This window comes from Nematolebias whitei, chromosome 5, assembly GCF_014905685.2.
Source record: "Nematolebias whitei isolate Nwh7 chromosome 5, NemWhi1, whole genome shotgun sequence".
Lineage (NCBI taxonomy): Eukaryota > Metazoa > Chordata > Actinopteri > Cyprinodontiformes > Rivulidae > Nematolebias > Nematolebias whitei.
In genome coordinates, this window is record NC_056502.1 from 13,889,335 (window position 1) to 13,909,109 (window position 19,775).

General features: G+C 41.5%; 1 protein-coding gene across 1 annotated transcript in view; it reads right to left on the bottom strand.

The window, feature by feature from the left end:
* The window catches only part of cicb (capicua transcriptional repressor b), a 35,666-nt gene that overhangs the window by 2,558 nt on the left and 13,333 nt on the right, over nt 1–19,775 (bottom strand). Inside the window, exons 3-18 of the mRNA XM_037676179.1 lie at nt 9,652–9,801; nt 9,343–9,517; nt 8,678–8,789; nt 8,409–8,591; nt 8,188–8,320; nt 7,897–8,075; nt 7,514–7,652; nt 6,743–6,840; nt 5,658–6,648; nt 5,426–5,565; nt 5,145–5,305; nt 3,035–3,225; nt 1,064–1,540; nt 614–957; nt 353–510; nt 107–258 (exon numbers count right to left, since the gene is read on the bottom strand). Coding sequence (XP_037532107.1) covers nt 107–258; nt 353–510; nt 614–957; nt 1,064–1,540; nt 3,035–3,225; nt 5,145–5,305; nt 5,426–5,565; nt 5,658–6,648; nt 6,743–6,840; nt 7,514–7,652; nt 7,897–8,075; nt 8,188–8,320; nt 8,409–8,591; nt 8,678–8,789; nt 9,343–9,517; nt 9,652–9,801 — 3,783 coding nt within the window. The remainder of the gene's footprint in view (nt 1–106; nt 259–352; nt 511–613; nt 958–1,063; nt 1,541–3,034; nt 3,226–5,144; nt 5,306–5,425; nt 5,566–5,657; nt 6,649–6,742; nt 6,841–7,513; nt 7,653–7,896; nt 8,076–8,187; nt 8,321–8,408; nt 8,592–8,677; nt 8,790–9,342; nt 9,518–9,651; nt 9,802–19,775) is intronic.

Below are 19,775 nucleotides of genomic sequence, written 5' to 3' on the forward strand. Positions count from 1 at the left end.
ATTTAAGACAAACATACCAATAATGATTAGCAACAACAACAAAAAAACAAAACCTTTTATTTTAAACATATTAAAAAATAAAAAAGTTAAATTAGTATGATGAGACCTGTTGAATTCTTCCTCTTGCGACGATAGCTGCCCAGGATGGCACGAGGCGATGTGGCCAGACTCTGCAGGGTGGGGGAGGGCAAAACCTCTTCAGGTCGAAACTCCGGCAGCTCGGCAAATCGTTCCTCAAAATATACCTCTGAAAGAACCCTGCCAGTCCAACAGATGCACACAGAACACAGAGTATATACACACCGCCCAACGATATGCTCTACACTAAGTATTCACGGAGGCACTGACTCACTTGTCAACAGAGTCAAAAGTCTTCTTCAGTGGTGGTGGGCGGGCTTTGATCCTTTTGGGTGTAGGGCAGTCTTTGTCAGACTGTGGGGGTGGCAGAGCAGGTTCTGTGCCTGACGGAGGGGGGAGAGGAGAGGATGGGAGAGACTCCCTCCACCCACCCTGCAGGAAAAGATCAGTGCATGTAGTTTATACGAGAGCGCGGCTCGTCTGTGTATGTACACCAGCTGGGTTGTGGTGTTGCAGGGAGTGATGCTCCGCTCACCTCTTTGGATGTTGTGCTGTCCCTGCTCCTGGTGTCAGAGGAGTCTGCAGTACTGGAGCCCTCCAGCTGTCTGTCAGAGGACGGCAGCTCCTCGGCTGGATGTGCTGATGGAGACTCTGTCTGCACTAAAGGTTCAGGATCAAAAGAGAAATGGCTGTTTGCTGCAGATTCCCTCTCCTTATCTTTTTCACGTTCTCGCTCTCTGTCCCTTTCCTTGTCTTTGTCTCGCTCCCTTTCCTTGCCTCGGCCTCCTCCATCATAGCTGCCTACAGGAATGGTTGCCACCGTTGCCTTCACTTTCTGCGGGATCCTGACTGGAAGCTGTGATAACTTATGTGCACTGCCTGAAAATTAGGGAAACAAATCTAATAAGCAGTCGGCAAAAATAAAACACAACAAATTCAAAAATTTCCAATTTAATTTGTGTAAGAAAACCACAATAAGTCATACCAGGTGGTTGGATATGAATGGGAGGACTGCAGGGTCTGATGGACACAGCTGAGCCACCAGACGGTGCTGCTGAGCTGCTGCTGATGGAGATTGTAGTTAGCCTCTCAGTCTGTCTGTCTGAATGTGTGAGGACCTCTGCCTGTCTGTCGCTCGGCCTGTCCTTTGATCGATCCGTAGGCCTGTCTGGAGGCGGGTGTCTGTCCACTTGTCTGTCAGGATGGGGCTGCGGATGTGGGAGCGTGACGCCTGTAGGGGTTGTTGTGTGTTTAGGCAAGATATGAGGAGAAGTGCTTGCAGGGCTAGAGACGGAGTAGACCACACTGGGGGGCACTGCTGCCATAGAGACCACCCCTGTTGCCATGGTGACACTTGGTGAAGGAGGGTAGATGGCAGTGACTATCTGGCCCCCGGAACCTGAGGTGGAGGCTGAAGTGGAGGGCTGGGGGGACTGAGCTGTGGCTAAGAGCGGAGGCTGACCTGGATAAAAGAGACAGGAGTGATCATTCATTAAAAGGTCCACATGAAAAATGTCCAGTGTCACTTCTTCACCTCCACTTCTTCAAACAAGCTCCTCTCTTTCTTATGAGTGTTCAGAAACAGTTAGGCGTGTGCAATGTGAACATCATGTGATGCACTATGACTTTTTTATGGTTTACCTATGAACATGTGCAAAGTAAAACACATACTGTACTGAAAAGTATACACGCTTAATGTGATTAAATTCATCCATCAACAGCTCAAACGCTCATCTTTCATCATCTTTGTTCCATATCTTGTTTGGTTTGAACTTTGTTTTTAGGCTCATCCTAAATTTAAAGTTTTCCAAACCAGAAAACTTTTTTCCACAGCAAAAAAAAAAAAAAAAAGTGGTCTTTATTCAGACCAAACTGAGCTTTGTTTCTGGTGTAAAAATACTTTAAAAGTAGTTTAAAACTCTTGACTACTTAAACCAAGTTATGGCAGATTTGAAGCCATGAGAGGGGCATATCTTTTGGTGGCAACAACACTTTTTGTATAAATATATACAACCTTATATTGTGGAGAACAATCAGGTCAGATTCCCATGTTTCCACTGCACTCTTAAGAATTAATTACAAAATTTAAAGTGAAAAAAAAAAAAAAAAAAAGAGCTGTGTGAAGTTTGGGGGCATTTTCACACCTGTAGTTCATTTATTCTGGTCTATATCAATTGATGAGTAGTAAAACTTGTAGCTTTTCCTTTTAGTTTGGTTTCTTTTCACAGAGAAAACTGCATGTGAACCAAAATGTGTCGCTACAAACTACAGTATGTGAAAACATTCAGCCTGCGCACTGGTTACATGTGTCTGGTGCAGGAGTACCAAAAGTAAATACAGGACAGTGTTTCCCCTATTTTACTTGCCTTAGCAGGGCGCTCATCTTTTATGATTTTTGTCGATGGGGTGGGGGTGGGTTCAGTAGGCAGGGCACTTGGTTCTGTTGACAGGGCAGGGCGCCCTGCTTGTATAATGGTAGGGGAAACACTGCAGTAAGATGGTTCTGTGTCCTGAGTTAGTCAACAACATGGAGAGTTTACTCCTGTTAGTATTTATCTGGGTAATAAAGTTGAATTGTTAAAAGTCTTTCAAGTTTGTTGACATCATCACATCCCAGAATGCAAAGCATGCCTAACTACAGAAGGAGTTTGGCTCAGACTGGTAGTTGTGGTGGATCAAGGCTGAATCATGTTCACACTATAACGAAACTGTTCTGGAGTTCATTTGGAGCTGCACCATGAACGACTATTTTTGTCCATACCCGAATGGGATTACTGCGTTTACATTTACACAAAAAAAACAGAGTTCAATTCAAATGGCGTAAACGCTGCATGAGTGAAAACACCCCTAGTATAAAAGTATGATTTGACAGGTGAGCTGCCATTTGCTTTGGTGCAGTTCAGTTTGGAAACGGAAACATGAAAAACAGAAGTTTTGACCTTTTCTCTCCACTAACCTGCAATCAGCGGCTGAACCAGTGTCTGCCCAGGTGGTGCGATGGCTGTAAAGCCGAGTGTTGCCAAGGGTGAGGGAACAAATGCGGATCCAGGCACTGGTAGAGCCTGCTGGGTGGGGGACGAGCCTGTTGTTGTTGAGACCAGGGGCAGGGTGGATGGGAGCCCCGGAGTGGACTGGACATAGGTGATTCTGTCCAAAAACAGGAGGAGCGATCAGACAAACTGAAATACAACAAATGACATTCAAGGCAAAGGCAAAATAGAACCCAGCAGAGAAGATAACACTTGTAGTAAAAATAACTTCCGAGGCGACGTTGCAGATGGTATTTCAGTACAACAGTGAGGCAGACCTAGAATGTGAGGAACAGAGATGTGCTTAGACCAAAAGAGGAAGACAAAAAGAGAAGCGCTGCAGTGAGGGTCAGTCGATGAGCGTAAACCTCAGCAACTAGCAGCAGATGACTAGTGCTGTGTGAGGAGCTGAGAGGTAGTGTGGGGGTGGGCAGGCAGAGGCAACTCAGGCCACCAGCAGGATGACTAACACATCCAGAATAGAGCTGCACCGTTACAGTTGCACCCCAACAGGAATTGAGCTTCTTGCACTGTAAGAATTGTAGCCTGTCCTGCTATCAGAAACACAACCTTCTGATATCAAGCATCATTTATCCCACAGCGATTTCAGGTTTAAGCTGCTCATCGGTAAAAGACAAAGTTATTTTGAAAACATTTTAAAACCTGTTAAAAACTGTTATTATAATATTAATCAGGGAAGAGTGCACTTGGAATAAATCAATCTTGTTTGAAATGACATTTGGTAAAAATATTGCCCATTTGGAAACAAACTTTATGGTCTAGAATTGAATAAAACTTTTATAATCTGTACGATAAGCAAAACTGTCACAACAAACTCCTCTACACGCTCAATTATTTATTCCAAAAAGATTTCCTTAAAAAAAAAAGTCTAAAATGAGGTTAAATTAGGGTCACTAGTGATTCTGAATAAAATCCCAAGAATCTAGTCTTTTCCCATTCAATGACGGCAGTAATTTATTTAGAAGAAAAGGTTTTAGGAAAAGCACATGTGTAAATCTGCCACACTGTCATCCTTTTTTTTTTATTTTTATAAAGCTCATTCCTCTCTCCTAAACTTCAGTATTCAATATTTCACGTTAACATAAAAATGAGTCTTACGGATCTGAACACAAGAAAAAAATAAAAATAAAAGAGTGTTTTTGCTCCTCACCAGGACAAAGAGTAACAAAAGAACAGCAGTAATTTGGAAATTCTTGTGAAAAGGTGAAACATTGTTTTGCTTTTTAAAATTTACTCTTGCTGCTTGCAGATTATTTTACAGCGCTAGAAGCACTTTTGTCACCTCGTCATAACCACAGTAGTAGCCGTCATAAATTTAATCCAAAGGTTGGAATCAAAAATCTTGTAGCTGAAACTAATGTTGCCTCATCTATTCCCTGTTAGGTTTAAACCAGATCAAGTTTAAGCTGCCAGTTAAAAATGACATTAACTACATACTTTCATTAGAATGGAATTGTATGAATTCAAATTAACCAACTTATAGATTAATTGCAATTTTTAATAGACATATTTATCCTTTGTTGCCTAGGACATCTCGATAAAAATAAATTCTCCATGACGACAAAAACAAAAAGGTTTTCACACTTCTTTTCCAAATTTGGCTCATTCACCATTATTCTTTGAGACGATATTATTTGAACAGTTTGTGAACAAAATATGTCTTGAACTGTTTTATGAGGCCAGCATCTATTGTATAGAAGTGATTCAAGTACCAACATACAAGTACAACAAAGTGTTAAGAGGTCAGTACATTGAATTAGTGAATATGAGAAAGATAACGATCAAATTAAAATAAAAATTATAGGCAAATATTTATAGAAAATAGAAACAATCTAGAATTATTATTAATAACTAAAAAAAAGGAGTCTGCATTCTTCACTTTCATTCCAAAAATACCTTAGTGCAGACTAAAGCCACTAAGTTACACAAAGCTACTTCATAACCAAGTGCTCTTATGGCGCTCTATGTAATTTGTGAGGGGACATCAGAGGCGTGCATCTGCTTGTTATTTCATACCTGGTGGGTGCTGAAGGCAGAAGTACAGTCTGTGAAGGGGCTGATCCTGGAGCTACTACAGCAGCTGTGCCCACCGTTACAGGGAAGGGGCTGGAAGGATGCACTGCTCCACCTTGAGGCAGCTGGGACTGGACCATGGGCATGGGAGCAATCTGGAAGATCTAGAAAAACAAATAATACAAATCTGTCATTGGCAACATAAGCAGGCAGATGAGACCACACTTCTTCTACATGTGACTGATTTCACTACAAAAGTGAAGTTTAATAAAGTGCCCTGTGACCTTGCTTCCAGACTGAGCACCATTCTGGACAGGAAGAGATGGAGCCACAATAGGAAACTGCTGGGCAGGGGCTGCTGCAGTCCGTACTGTTGGCATGGAAACAAGCATTTTACCTTGCAGCACTGGAGACTGAGTTTGAACTGGTGTAAAAACAGACAAACAGAGCGAGTGAGCATCTGATTAGGTGTGATCCCAGAATATGTCTAAATGTTGGTTCTGGCTAAACTTTCACCTCTGGTTCCAGGACTGACCACGCTCATCGCTGGGCTGGACGCATATCCTGTGGGTAAACCCGTCCCATGATGTTTTCCATTGGCCAGTTGTGTTGGCAGTGCTGTGGGCAGGTTGAAGATACTGGTTGGCTGGCTTAGGCTCTGAGGTGGACTCTTGGAGTTGGCAGGTAGGGTGGGTAGAATGTACTGAACCTGTGTGATGGCTTTACCAACAGGGGTTGCCAGGGAGGAGGCAGGAAGGAACTGGGGCTGAAGCAGGGGCAGGGGTCCATTGGTGTGACTATGTGGAGCTGAAACAACATTGGAGGGAAGTGCCTGCTGATTGGATGGTTGAGGCTGGGGGGAAGGGGAGATGAGCTGTACAGCAGACTGTGCAGGCAGAGCCCCTGGTAACACTAAATTAGTCACTACACCACCTTGGCCCACACCTGCACCTACAGGATTTGGTGACGATGAAGGGTAGTACCCACCCCCTGTGGCTGCAGCCCCACCTCCTGCTCCTGGACCAAACAGAAGCTGTGGCTGCTGCTGGGGAGTCAGGGTCTTCCTCTCTGGAGGATGAGGGCTGGATGAAGGGCCTCCATCTCTAGGTTTGCTGGCGATGGGGAGTGGTGTGCTGATAATTGGACGCATTACATTAGTCACCACCGTGGAGGCCACCCTCACCGTGCCAACGCCCAGGAGCTGGTTTGCTCCTACAGACAAGGACGGAGCCCCTCCAGCTGCAGAAGTGGGCATGACTGGTTGACTAGATGAGATGGAGAGAGAAGAGGCCAGCACACTTCCACCTCCCTCACCTAGATGAGTGTCCCTACTCTCTCCATCACCTCTTTCCTTCCTTCGGTGGTCTGAAAGCCCCCCCCCTCCAGATCGCCCCTCATCATAACGCCTACTGCTGGGGAAAGATGATAGTGAGACACTCCTGCCATGAGGAGTGTGGTGTGAGGAAGACGATGATGCAGAAGAGCAGATAACTGGAGTAAATACTCTCTGAAAAGGAGGAAATACAGATGTTAAAGGGCATTTAAATTAAAAAAGGCCAATCAACACAAGTAAGCTAAACTGGAAATGACTTCTGGTATACCTTTCGATCTCCTTCATCCCCTGAAGCATTCTCACTGTCGCTGTCAGTCACCCGCTCCTTACACTTGAGATCTATGGAGCTGCTGGGATAAGGGTCCTCTGTGGAAAAGCAAAATACACTACAGCTACACTTGACTTTCACTAAAATTTGAAATCCTTATAGATGGGCTCATTAAAACTCAGAACTTATACTGTACAACATGTTCTGCTATCATTACTGGTTTTGTTTGTTCAAACAGAAAATGTCAATTGGTCAAAACTTCATTGTAATTTCTGCAGCAGTACAGTTGGCCAACGTGAATTTTACAACTCCACTTTATTTGCAACTTTCAAAGACAAGTGCTACTGAAAATATTTTTTAAAGAAAAAAGATAATTTAACAAAACATAACTACAATAAAAAACAAGAAATGTATGATTGGCAGAAAAAAAACAAAGATAAACAGAATTTAAAAAAAAGTTGGAATGGAACAACAAACAAAAAGTAAAAAGTACTGCAGGTTTTCTTTGTTACCCAGCCAGAGACATTGTAACTGTCACAGACTGCTGATCTAATTAAAAAGTCACAGGCTAATAGGAATTAATTTTCACACCTTTCTTCTCTAGTGTTTAAATTATATTATTATATAGTAGAGGTCAAAAACAGAGTTTAATTAGATTTCTGCACTATTTCTATTTGTAAAAAGCATCAGTGACACAGGAAGCAGTGAATGGATGCCCTCCTGATGCTTTTCTAAAAGGGCCTAAAAAATAAAGAATTGTTGGTTTCTCACCAATGACATCATCATCTCCTTCTTCCTCACAGATGACCATACGCTCCTCATCGCTGGTCATATCCTCGCTAACCCCGCGCTGTGTCTGAGAAGGTGTAGGAGCGTGACTCGAAAACTGACTGCCACCATCCCCACACATCTGCAAAAACAAAGACACGTGGTTCATCAAAAGTTTTATCTTATTTATGTAAACCACAGTTGTGTTATCTGTATACTACATACAATGGCATGTGTTTGTATGTGACAGACATCATTTCATGACAGAAAATGCATATTGTCAACTGCCATGTTTGTGATAAAAAAAAACTGATAAACAAAAAGCTTTGATTTAAATGAAGTCACAGAAACAAAAATTCTCATTTGTGGCAGTTTTCCTCTTTTACCTGTGCCAGTTCTACCAGAGCCTGTGTGTTCCCCCTGTCGCCTCGCTCTAGGCTGTGCATGGCACTTTGAGAAAAGGCTCTGGGGCGAGTAAGCTGGCTCACGGACCCCTCTCCTGTACTCCTCTCAGACACACCCATCTGGCCTGGACCAACAGCTTTCAGATCCACAGAATGGGGCTCTATGAGAAAGGTACAATTATGGCATTTAAAGACCATAAATACGCTGCTTATGAGTACATGGATAGAGAAAGAGAAGAAAGAGAGTGAGACAGAAGTACTGGTAAAACCAACCTGTAGTTTCAGACATGCTCCTCTCTCTGATATCTTTGGTCCCTGGGACTCCACGACCTTCAGAGCTGGACTTCTTCCTGTCTTTGTTGCACCATTTCCAGTCTGGGTGGGCTTTAAAGTGGGCCTCTTTAACCTAGAAACAAAAGAACATACTATATTCGTTAATGTACCTCAGTTATTGAAATATTTGCAATTTTCTGTTTCCACATTCAGCTGTGCACCTGGAAGGCCAAGTCATGGTACTTCTGTTTCTCTTTAGGCCCCAGAGCATACCACCACTCCCCAAGAATTTTGCTGACTGTCCTGTTGTCCTGGTTTGGGTGCCGCTGATGCACTAATGCGCGATGACGCTTGCTGAAAATCATAAATGCATTCATTGGCCGCCGGATGTGGTCCTTCTCCCTCTAAAAGAGTGAGCAATAAAAGCATACAGACATTTGATTATCTATTTAAGTGAAAATTGCACTGATAACTGAGAATTAAATACTACCTTTCCTGGGCTGTTCTTGTCTCCATCTTTGGGAAGTGCACTGAGAGACTGAGTACGTCTCTTTACTGGAGATGTGGAGAGGGGCTGTTCTGCTACAACTCCTGGGAGAAAGCTGAAAGACAAAAAAAAAGAAAACATCAAAAAATTATATAAACATTTATTCTTAGTACTTAGTTATTTTTTACCAAATATGTTCCTGGTGGCAGTAATTACATACACTTGCGTTTACAACTTAAAAAAGGATTAGGTCTGCACTTTATACCAGGTTCTATTTACCTTATAGCTGCAAGTCGTTCATTTTCCATGAGGTGCATGAGCATATTCAGCACACAGCTTATCTATTTCAGAGGCTGACAGCCTGGCCACTGCTTTACATAATGTTATTGAGATCAGAGACAAAACGCTTTTGTTTCTATCTGCTTTGTTCTGGCATTCATCCCTTTCACCCAAATTAGAGCAAAAATACACAAAATATCACACTATCTCACTCATGTGTGGGTACACTGCACCACCAAGAAAAAATACTGTGAAGGCTGGGTTGGACACGTTATATTAAACGGACAATAATGTTTATTTTTCTTTCATGTGTCGTTTGATTATTCTTGTGTTCATTTAACTGTATTCACCAGCAAAATCCAAATGAAACAAAACAGAACTGCTCTTACAGGTCATCCACATCGCTCTCTGTTTCGCTGTCTGGTTTCTCCCTCTCTGCATCTCCTTTCTCCTTCTCTGGAAGTGGCTCATCACAGGAAGGGGGAGGCCGGGATGGGGGGCCTCTCTCTATGATGAGAGGTGCCTCTGCAGCCTCCTGTGACAGCGCTGCCACCCCCTGACCGTCTGAGGAAACAACATTTGAGCAAAGTAAACGGCACAATAATGATGCTGAGTTAACATCCTGGGATTTTTTATTTTACTTTTACAAAACTGGTGATAATAAAGTGTTAATAACATTTGTTTCACCACAAAGATACCTGTCTTTAGAGTGGCTGCTTGAGGGTGGTTGACTGGATGCTGACCCTCTCCTGGCAGAGAAGGAGCATCTGATTGGGTGGGAGCCAGAAAAGGAACCAATGAATGCCAAGGGAAGACTGGAACTGATCGGGGCTCCACATTGGTCCACACTACAGAGAAAAACACAAGTATTTAATCACATCACATTAGGTCTATCACTTCATTCAATGAGCTGAACAAAGAACTTTCAGATGAAGCTGCTGTTTTCTTATTTGGCATGTTGCGCAGCTCTTAGTACAGCACCCATACTTGTGTTGCATTCCTAATCAAATGACCCACTCTGATAATACCTTCAAATTAGATTGAAAAGGCATCATCATATTTTGGATGCGAGCAACACAGAAACAGGCCACTACTGGATTTTTGTTTAACCTTTTATCTGGTTTTTGTGTGAAAAATTGCCATTTCTTTTAGAACTAGAAAAAATATGTTCAGCTACAAAAGCACTCCTTCATACACTTAAATGGTTAAATCACTCCAACAAGAGCGGATACAAAAGTGTCCTATTTTCTAAATAAGAGGCAAGACGGAGAACAAAATCTGTTACACTCCAAGTCTGAACAAACATAAATGAATAAAAGATTACACAACTAATATAAAAGCTTTTCCACAAAAGCAATGAGCAACAAAAACAATTATTTTAAGAACAGGTAAACACTTCAGGGTTGCATAATACTACAACTGAACAGTAATGATGAATATGTGCAGACTTGGTTAAAAGGGTGCTCAGCAGCTGTCCTACAAAGAGAAGGATGCATCATGTACTAACCAAACATGCTTAATCCTTGGCGAAGATACTGGGAGTTCTCTGATGAGAACATAGTTGATGAAATCCTTGACGTGTGTCCAAACAAAAACAAAAAAAAACGTTTAAAAGCTTCCTTCAATTAAGGTAAAGGAATCCTGGTAGGGAAACATCTTTAATGCAAAATTTGGTGCTGATATTGCTGGGAAGCTCTCAGATGACATGTGCTCGGCTGTGCCTGTATCATTTTCATTCTTTCACGATTACATCTGCATCATAACCCGGGATTGAGGAGGATTGTACAGATGTGGCACAGAAAGGCTGTCCTGTTTGCATTTAAAAATCAGGAACCAAGTCCATCTTTGCGTTTCGCAGAGTGCCGCAATCTCTCACGACGAACACGAAGCAACATTCAGCGGACAAAATGTACTTGCAGTAAAAACAAACAACAAAACTTTATGGATTCAACGGTGTAAAGTCGACCTCCTGGAATTATAAATACGACAGAAGACAACGTTCCTCCTCCCTTTGGTCTAATTACCCTCGATGCCCTCTCCGTTTGTTTACATGAGCAGCTTGGTTACGAAGGAGTTAACAAGGCCTCGAGCGCGTCCACGGCCTGGGTTAAAACATCCACCCGGGAACTACGCAGTCTTTCTGGGCCATGTCAAACCGACCTCTGCGCTACATTTTAAATGCAGGGAGCGGGAGGTGGGCTCGGTAGGGTCTGGGAGGCTCATAAAGCCCCCCCGAATAAAAGCAGCTGAAGGGTTGATGGAGGACTGGACCCGTGGGGGTCCACAGCGCTGAAACAAGCAAAAACCAGGGTGATAAAAGCTGGTCTGTAAAAGTTTCCGCTGCCTTAATGTCTCAGTCTCACCGCTTTGAGACCTTTATTAACGCCTGCTGATCCAAATAAGAAGCTACAGCACTTTATTTGTAGTTTCTCGTAATAACCGGAGCCTCGAGTGTACCGCTCCGAATTGGAGCGACCTCACGGGAACGCCCCTGGTCGTGCACCGGCAGAAGCTAAAAAAAAATAAATAAATCATACAATTGTTCTCATGTCCCAACTGTTGTGAATGCCAAAATAATTCAACAATAGCTATTTAACAAGTGCAGAACTACACAGTAACCAACTCAATGCAATTATGAACGCACCTGTTTCAACCAAGTTATTAATCGAGCAGACAATACGAAGTATGAAAAATTAACCATTCTAGTTTAATTCCAACACACACGCATTAGCAGATGTCGTAAACATGGTGCATTCATCCATCACCCTCTGCTCTCAAGCCCGCTCTTCGCTTAACATGTTCGTCTTAGCCAGAGCTTAGAGCTCCTTCTTTCTGCTTTCAATTAGCTGCTCGTGTCCTACCTGGCCACTCTGGCCACAGAGCTCAGGCGAGATAACGGCTGATAAAGACTACAACACGGCGATAAAAGCAGCCCACGGTGAACACTCCTGACTCCAGTCAGCGGGGAGAAAGGGGGGAGTGAATTGTAGTTGCTGTGTTTTTCTTACTCCTACTGTCCGTCTCGGTCAAGTTTTTTAAAGGCAGCAAACGAGTGGCTGGGGTAAAGACGCCGATCCGAAGTCGACGAGGGGGGCTTTAGAGGAAGAAGAAGCGGCGTTTGATTAAAGAGAAAATCCGTCGATCTGCAGCAGGTTAGCTAACACTTCGTGAGGACGACATCCGCGCGTTCCGTCTGCTCCGTTTACGGTTGTTGTTTTGGCCCAGAAAAGTCCTCATATGGCATCTCTGTGGCTCCCAGCCTGAGATTACATCCTTATTTTAATCTCGTTCTCTCTCGCAATCCTTTCTTTCTTTTTTCCCTCTCTCTTCCTCTTGTTGTAAACTAGACTGCTTGCCCCCCGTATTCGTCTCCCCCCCTTCTCATCCTGTCAACCTCGCCCAGCCTTGTCCCGCCCTCCTAACAAACCACTTGCTTATTGGCCAATAGAACTGTCTGTCATCTGACCCCCGCAAAATCGGATTGGTTGGCCTGTGCGCTGGAATGCCAGTCATATGCAAATGTTACCCGGCTTTACGAGAGCAAGTTCATCTCAACTCACGAGCTGAGGTTATTTTTACGATAAAACGAAACAATGTAAATATTATTCACCTCATGTCTCTATTGAGGGAACTATCTAGGGTTCGGATAACGCTTCATAAATTCGTGTTTTTAGTGTTTCGTTCCAGAAGCCCACCCCAGTCTCGTTTCATTGGTGGAGGAATCGTAGTAAACATTGACTGATGGGTATGGCAGCCAATCAGACGCCGACACTCAGATTTAGGCCAACCAATAGCTTAACAGAAGTGTAAGGCAAGCCCTCCCCATTACACATCCCCAGCTTTGACTTTAATACCTATAAAGACCATCCATGCAGGGAGGCGCCAGAGTGCCCTTTAATATTTACCTGTCACCATGAATGTATACATATGGAGACAAAATCATGGAATCAGTATAGCAATGCACTTTTTGAACATTAATATTTGTCCAGGGTGTTTGTGTTTGATTTTTATAGGTTTATATAAAACTATCCGCTGAAAATCCAACCACCTTTTTTAAACAAACCTAATAAGAAGATAAATTATAAACAGTTTCAAACTCTCTTTTCCTTTTGAAATCACTGGAAACATATAAACAAGTTATGTAATTTTCCACCACTAATCTGAAATGTGCAATTTTCTGATAGAACACCTGCAAAGTTACTAACAAAACAAGACAGCATACAGGGATGGTTGAAAAGAGAGGGAAAATGGGTGGAACAAGCTAGGACTACAGAGGACCAGAGGGTAAAAATAGACAGAGTCATTTCAGCAGGAGAGGTAAGGGAGGGCGGGCGAGATGAGGGAGTGGGGTGGAGAGAAAAACAACTTGTGAAAACACAACTCCTCTTACTGAAAAGAAAGGTGAGTTGGGGATCAAAATGGAAAGAAGAGGAGGGCATTTGAAAGTATTTATGTTGTATAACAGAGATGAAACAAAAAAAGATTTCAGATGTGTCATAGTGTAAGAGTCAGGAAGTCATTCTCAATCTGACTCATATTAGGAAACTAAAATAAAGGGAGGGACACAGTATTCTAACAGCCAGTCAGCACATCAGGATATGTGGCCAATAAGGTTGTGAGAGCCACTGCTGCACTCAGTAGTAGAAAAGTTAACTCTTTCAGTCCCAAGTTACACCCTTTGAGTAAAAAAAGGTATAAAATCAGAACTTGGATTTGTGCAACTAATAAAAAAAAATATACTGAGATTATTGCATTAAGGGTGGTAATGTAGAGCTCAGTTGGTAGAGCTGACGCCTCTCAGTCTCAGGTCGCCGGATCAAATCCCAGCTGACTGTTCTGGGTGGAGTTTTTATGTTCTCTCCGCGCATGTGTTGGTTTTCTCTGACTGCTCAGGTTTCCTCCCACAGACCAAAAACATGCATGTTAGTCTAATTGGTAGCTCTAAATTGTCCCTAGGTGTGAGTGAAAGAGTGAATGGTTGCTTGTCCCTGTGATGGACTTGAAACCTGTCCAGGTGTCCCCCACCTCTTGTAATGACTGCTGGATATGGGCACCAGTGACCCCTGCAACCAGAAAAGGAAGAAGTGGGTAAAAGATGATGGATGGATGGATGGATGGATGGATGGATGGATGGACGGACGGACGGAGTTCTCAGCTCCCTACTAGTCAATCCAGTTAAAAGTGAACTACTGTAGTTGGAAGGCCTGACAGTGAGTCTAAAGAAAAGAGGGTGAGAGATAACATATAGCTGCCATTACAACCCTGGTTAAACATGGCAAGCCTTCAGTGATAAACTATAAGATCAATTATTCATACAAACCGGATTCCAAAAAAGTTGGGACACTAAACAAATTGTGACTAAAAACTGAATGCAATGATGTGGAGATGGCAAATGTCAATATTTTATTTGTATGATAACAGAGATGACAGATCAAAAGTTTAATCGGAGTAAATGTAACATTTTAAAGGAAAAATATGTTGATTCAAAATTTCAGTGTCAACAAATCCCAAAAAAGTTGGGACAAGTAGCAATAAGTGGCTGGCAAAAGGAAATTGAGCATATAACGAACAGCTGGAAGACCAATTAACACTAATTAGGTCAATTGACAACATGATTGGGTATAAAAGAGCTTCTCAGAGTGTCAGTGTCTCTCAGAAGCCAAGATGGTAAGAGGATCACCAATTCCACCATTGTTGCGCAGAAAGATAGTGCAGCAATACCAGAATGGTGTTACCAGTGTAAAATAGCAAAGACTTTTAAGTTATCATCATCAACCGTGCATAACATCATCAAAAGATTCAGAGAATCTGGAACCTTTGCTGTGCGTAAGGGTCAAGGCCGTAAAACTCTACTGGATGCTTGTGATCTCCGGGCCCTTAAACGTCACTGCACCTCAAACAGGAATGCCACTGTCAAGGAAATAACAGAATGGGCTCAGGAATACTTCCAGAAAGCATTGTCAGTGAACACAATCCACCGTGCCATCCGCCGTTGCCAGCTGAAACTCTACAGTGCAAAGAGGAAGCCATTTCTAAGCAAGCTCCACAAGCTCAGATGTTTGCACTGGGCCAGGGGTCATTTAATATGGAGTGTGGCAAAATGGAAGACTGTTCTGTGGTCAGATGAGTCACGATTTGAAGTTCTTTATGGAACACTGGGACGCCATGTCATCCGGACCAGAGAGGACAAGGATAGCCCAAGTTGTTATCAACGCTCCGTTCAGAAGCCTGCATCACTGATGGTATGGGGTTGCATGAGCGCTTGTGGCATGGGCAGCTTGCATGTCTGGAAAGGCACCATTAATGCAGAGAACTATGTTCAGGTTCTAGAACAACATATGCTCCCATCTAGACGTCATCTCTTTCAGGGAAGACCCTGCATTTTTCAACACGATAATGCCAGACCACATTCTGCAGCAATCACAACATCATGGCTACGTAGGAGAAGGATCTGGGTACTGAAATGGCCAGCCTGCAGTCCAGATCTTTCACCTATAGAGAACATTTGGCGCATCATAAAGAGGAAGGTGCGACAAAGAAGGCCCAAGACGATTGAACAGTTAGAGGCCTGTATTAGACATGAATGGGAGAGCATTCCTATTTCTAAACTTGAGAAACTGGTCTCCTCTGTCCCCAGACGTCTGTTGAGTGTTGTAAGAAGAAGGGGGGATGGCACACAGTGGTAAAAATGGACTTGTCCCAACTTTTTTGGCATTTGTTGATGCCATGAAATTTGGAAACAACAGATTTTTCCCTTAAAATGATACATTCTCTCAGTTTAAACTTTTGATCTGTGATTTGTGTTCTATTCTGAATAAAATATTAGATGTTGGCACCTCCACATCATTGCATTCAGTTTTTATTAACAATTTGTTTAGTGTCCCAATATTTTTGGAATCCGGTTTGTACATGACTTCTGAGTTTTCTCTTTAAGCAGATTTGACAACTAAATTAAATAAATCAGGTACATAACACTGCAAGTGCATTTGTGTAAAAGTAGCAGAAACAGTTTTGACTGTGAATGTGAGTACAAATGAAAAGTAAGCAAGATAGGAAAATCTGATAATTGCGTTTGCAAAACGTTGCAGGAAAGGTAAAGTCAACATGAGAAAATAGTGAGAAACCACACAAGTCTAACAGTCATTAAAAATAGAGGTACGTCATGACAAGTTCAAGAGGTGTGAAGAGAAACTGCAAAAGTAATTCCCCACAACCATCCCACAAAGCGAGCTTAACTTGCTTTCCTTGCCGTTGTGCTGGTGGTGCAGTATTTGTGTAGGTGTTCAGCACTTTTTACTGGCCGTCTCCTCTAACAGACATCATGCTTTTAATGTCCATATGTATGCGTGTTAAGTACCCTGCAATTACATCTGTCAAAAGCACGTGATTTCACAGAATAACTTTTCCTCCATCCCTTTACCTTTCACAGGCGCCACACAGGAGGAGCTCTGCATTTGCTCTCGCTCTGTCATCCTTTAATTCATCTTCCGCCCCTGTGCTCTGTCTCTCCCTCCCACAGCCCACCGTTTGCTCCGTCCAATTATAACTCAATCTACCAGTTCTTTGCCGTTACCATAGCAACAGCTATGTTGAGCACAGGTTCGGATACCACCCATGGTCACCAATTTGCCACAATGCATCGCCTTAAAGTAAAACAAATTATTTTCGATTGTTAATGGCCACAGACAGTGTTGCCTTTACGTGACAGAAAAAAAACATTTTCTTCTTTAAGGTGCTGCCTTTTCTGGAGTTTTACAGAAAGTTTGGAAGAAAATGTTTCCCTTAATTTATTCAGTGTTGCTAAAACAATCCCTCCATGGTTAAGAACTAAAATAGGTAAGGGGGTGGTAGAAACATGCTTCAGCTATGTCTACATTTACAACTACATTAATCATAAATTATCATCAAAGCAGAAAATTTCTGAAACAAAAACTTGAGATCACTGGAGTAACGAATACAATTTTTTTTTTAAAATAAGTCAGTAAAGTCACTTGTAATGTATACTTTTGGCCACTTGGGGGCACTACCAGTCTGCAGATAAACAGCAATGGAAACTAATGCAAAGACTGAAGCTAAAGATGAAAAAAAAAAAAAGAACGAATGAGACAGGGATGAAGGAAAGGAAAGAAATTCTGAAGCAAACACAAAGGATTCTGAATTTTGTCATACAAGGAACAGATGAAAACTATGATGTTCTTAGATCAAAGAACATGAGTTGAGTTGACCTTAAAGAACGAGGAAAGAATCTGATTTATCTTTAACTTCATGCATGAATTCAAAGTCCTGGAGTCTCCTCAGACTGAGAAACCCCTCTGCATCAGTGCATTCTGAGGATCTCCTTTGTGAGCATGTCACCAAACAGGAAAACAGATTATTGCTGCACATGACTTTTAGTTTTAAGTCTTGAGGGCTTCACACATGCTCCAACATCAGTCTAGATGGCTGTGCGATCCAGATGTGGTTGTTGCCATGGCCAGGGAGGATATGCGGGGCTTTAAGCGTTACGTAAAGCAGAGGCGGGAGGGAGTGGGGATGTTATTCCCGGGTATCCGTATCCGGGTAGACCAGGACAAGGAGAGCAAAGTGGAAAGGAGGGAAGCGAAGCCACCGCAATGCGATGAAGCAAAGGGTTAAAAAAAAATGTCGTAATTCTTAAGAAAGAAAAATCAAAAATGAGATGGAAGAAGGTGGAGAGGACAAAAGTGTGAAAAAGTGTATTCACGTGTACTTGGGGGAGTGTGACATGTTTACTCAGTGTTCCACAAACAGTCTTCGACTGTTTCTATGTCAGTGACATAACAAGACATAATAAATTATACATTCTCCATAATGCAAAAAGGTTGTTTTATAAATCAGGTCCAACTGTTTCATTTTAGTAAAATAAACAAATATTAATATAAGATACTATCATCATTCTAATAAGAATGTCTTTAAGTATGTAAGATTATGAACAGTTTGTGCAAATAAATAAAAAAATAAACTATGGTGCTCCAACGAAACATGCACTTTGTTTTCCAACTGTGAAGCTGGACTGATGAAAGTCGTCCAACGAGACTTCCACAATCAGTAAAATAAATAAATAAATAAGATGACAAAATTATCTGTTTAGGTAAAAGTCAATAATACAGAGTGATTCATTAAATGAATACTCCACCAAAACTGTTCAGTCTCTAAAAAATGTCAGAGGAAATCCTGATTATCCAAGATCATCTCTATTGTCAGTGAATATTAACTAAAGCAGACGTAATGAGAAGGAGGCGTCACGATGTGTTGGTGTGTAAACACACGTGAGAGTGCTGAAGTTCCTCCTCTTGGAGTGAGAAACACAAGTATGTGTCACACACACAAACACACACACAAATACTGAAAACTCACATGGCGAATGCTGCTTCCACCCATGAATATTCTTCGTTATGTACAAACTACATTGGCATGATGTTTGCTTTGTTGCCATGGCAACAGTCGTTTGGTGCTCACACATCATATCCGGTACCCAATGATTGACACTTTGTCACCCTGTCTTCTACACACAGACACACACACATTTTACTGCATGCAGCACACATGCAATGCTGTAACTTAAACGTGACATCGTCCGTCTCTGGCCAACAGTTTCTGCAACCTGTTAAATGTGTGAACGCTTATTAATATTTTTTCTTCTACAGTATATGTTATTCTGCACATAACAGTTCCAGCATTCCGCTCATTCGTATTATGACTTTTGGCATTTGTGCAATTTTTTCTTTTGGAAATATTTAGTTTTTGTGGACATGTTTTTTTTATTAATTTATTTTTTAATGAATGGAGCTCTCCACATCCTTCAAACACTTTGTGCTGGTTACAACCTTTTACAGCTCATTTCAGTTTTTGTTCAGCTTCAGCTGTTTTCATCTTCTTTCTGCTTATTTTGGCGTTTTATGATCCTTTCAGTTTTTTTGTTGCTGTTGAATTCAGCTTTTCTGTTTTTTATTCAACACTTCTGCTCATTTTAGCCTTTTCTGTTTTATTTATTTATTGAGCTAATTTCTTCCTTTTGCGATTCTTTTGAATACTTTCAACTTTTTATGCATCTTTCAGCCTCTTTCTGCTCATTTTAACTTTTTTTTAAATAAAGCTTTTCTGATACTTTTGTTGCTAATTTTAGCTTCTTTTTGACTAAGTTCAGATTTTTTGTAATCTATTTAGCCTCGGTTTGCCTGTTTCAGCTTTTTCTGTTCATTTCTGTTTTATTCAGCTTTTATTTACACAATTCTGCCATTTTCTTCCGCTTTTATTTTCTTGCTTTCAGCAAACGTCAGCTGTTTAAATTAAACTCACATTAGCAGTTTAATCATGCAACCTTTTCAGCCTGGTTTCAACTTCTTCAGCAGCTTTCAGCAATAAGCATACTGCATTTTAGCAGGAAATGCAATTTCTCTAGTTCAAGTTTCGTTTTGCTTTTCAGACGAATCAAATTTGTCCAACCAGAGGGAAAGTTCTCTTATTTCTAGGAGTTTTTTTTAATGTAGCATGTCTATGTGTGTTTGTTGAAATATACTATGAAAAAGAACTCACCAAGAATCTTTTTAAATTATTTATAGTGTAGCCCACTTCATTTATCTCACTTTATTTACTATTTTAATAATCACAAACTATTTCAGAGCAGTTTTTTTTTTAACTTTAATAAAACTGGAGTTTGACCTAACAATAACATTGTGGAACTTTAATAAAAATTACATTTATTCCTGTAATAGTTAATTGTACTTTTAAGTGACATTTTTAGATAAAGCTCAAAATGACCTCTAAAGGCTTCCTATATATATACACACACAAATATATATAT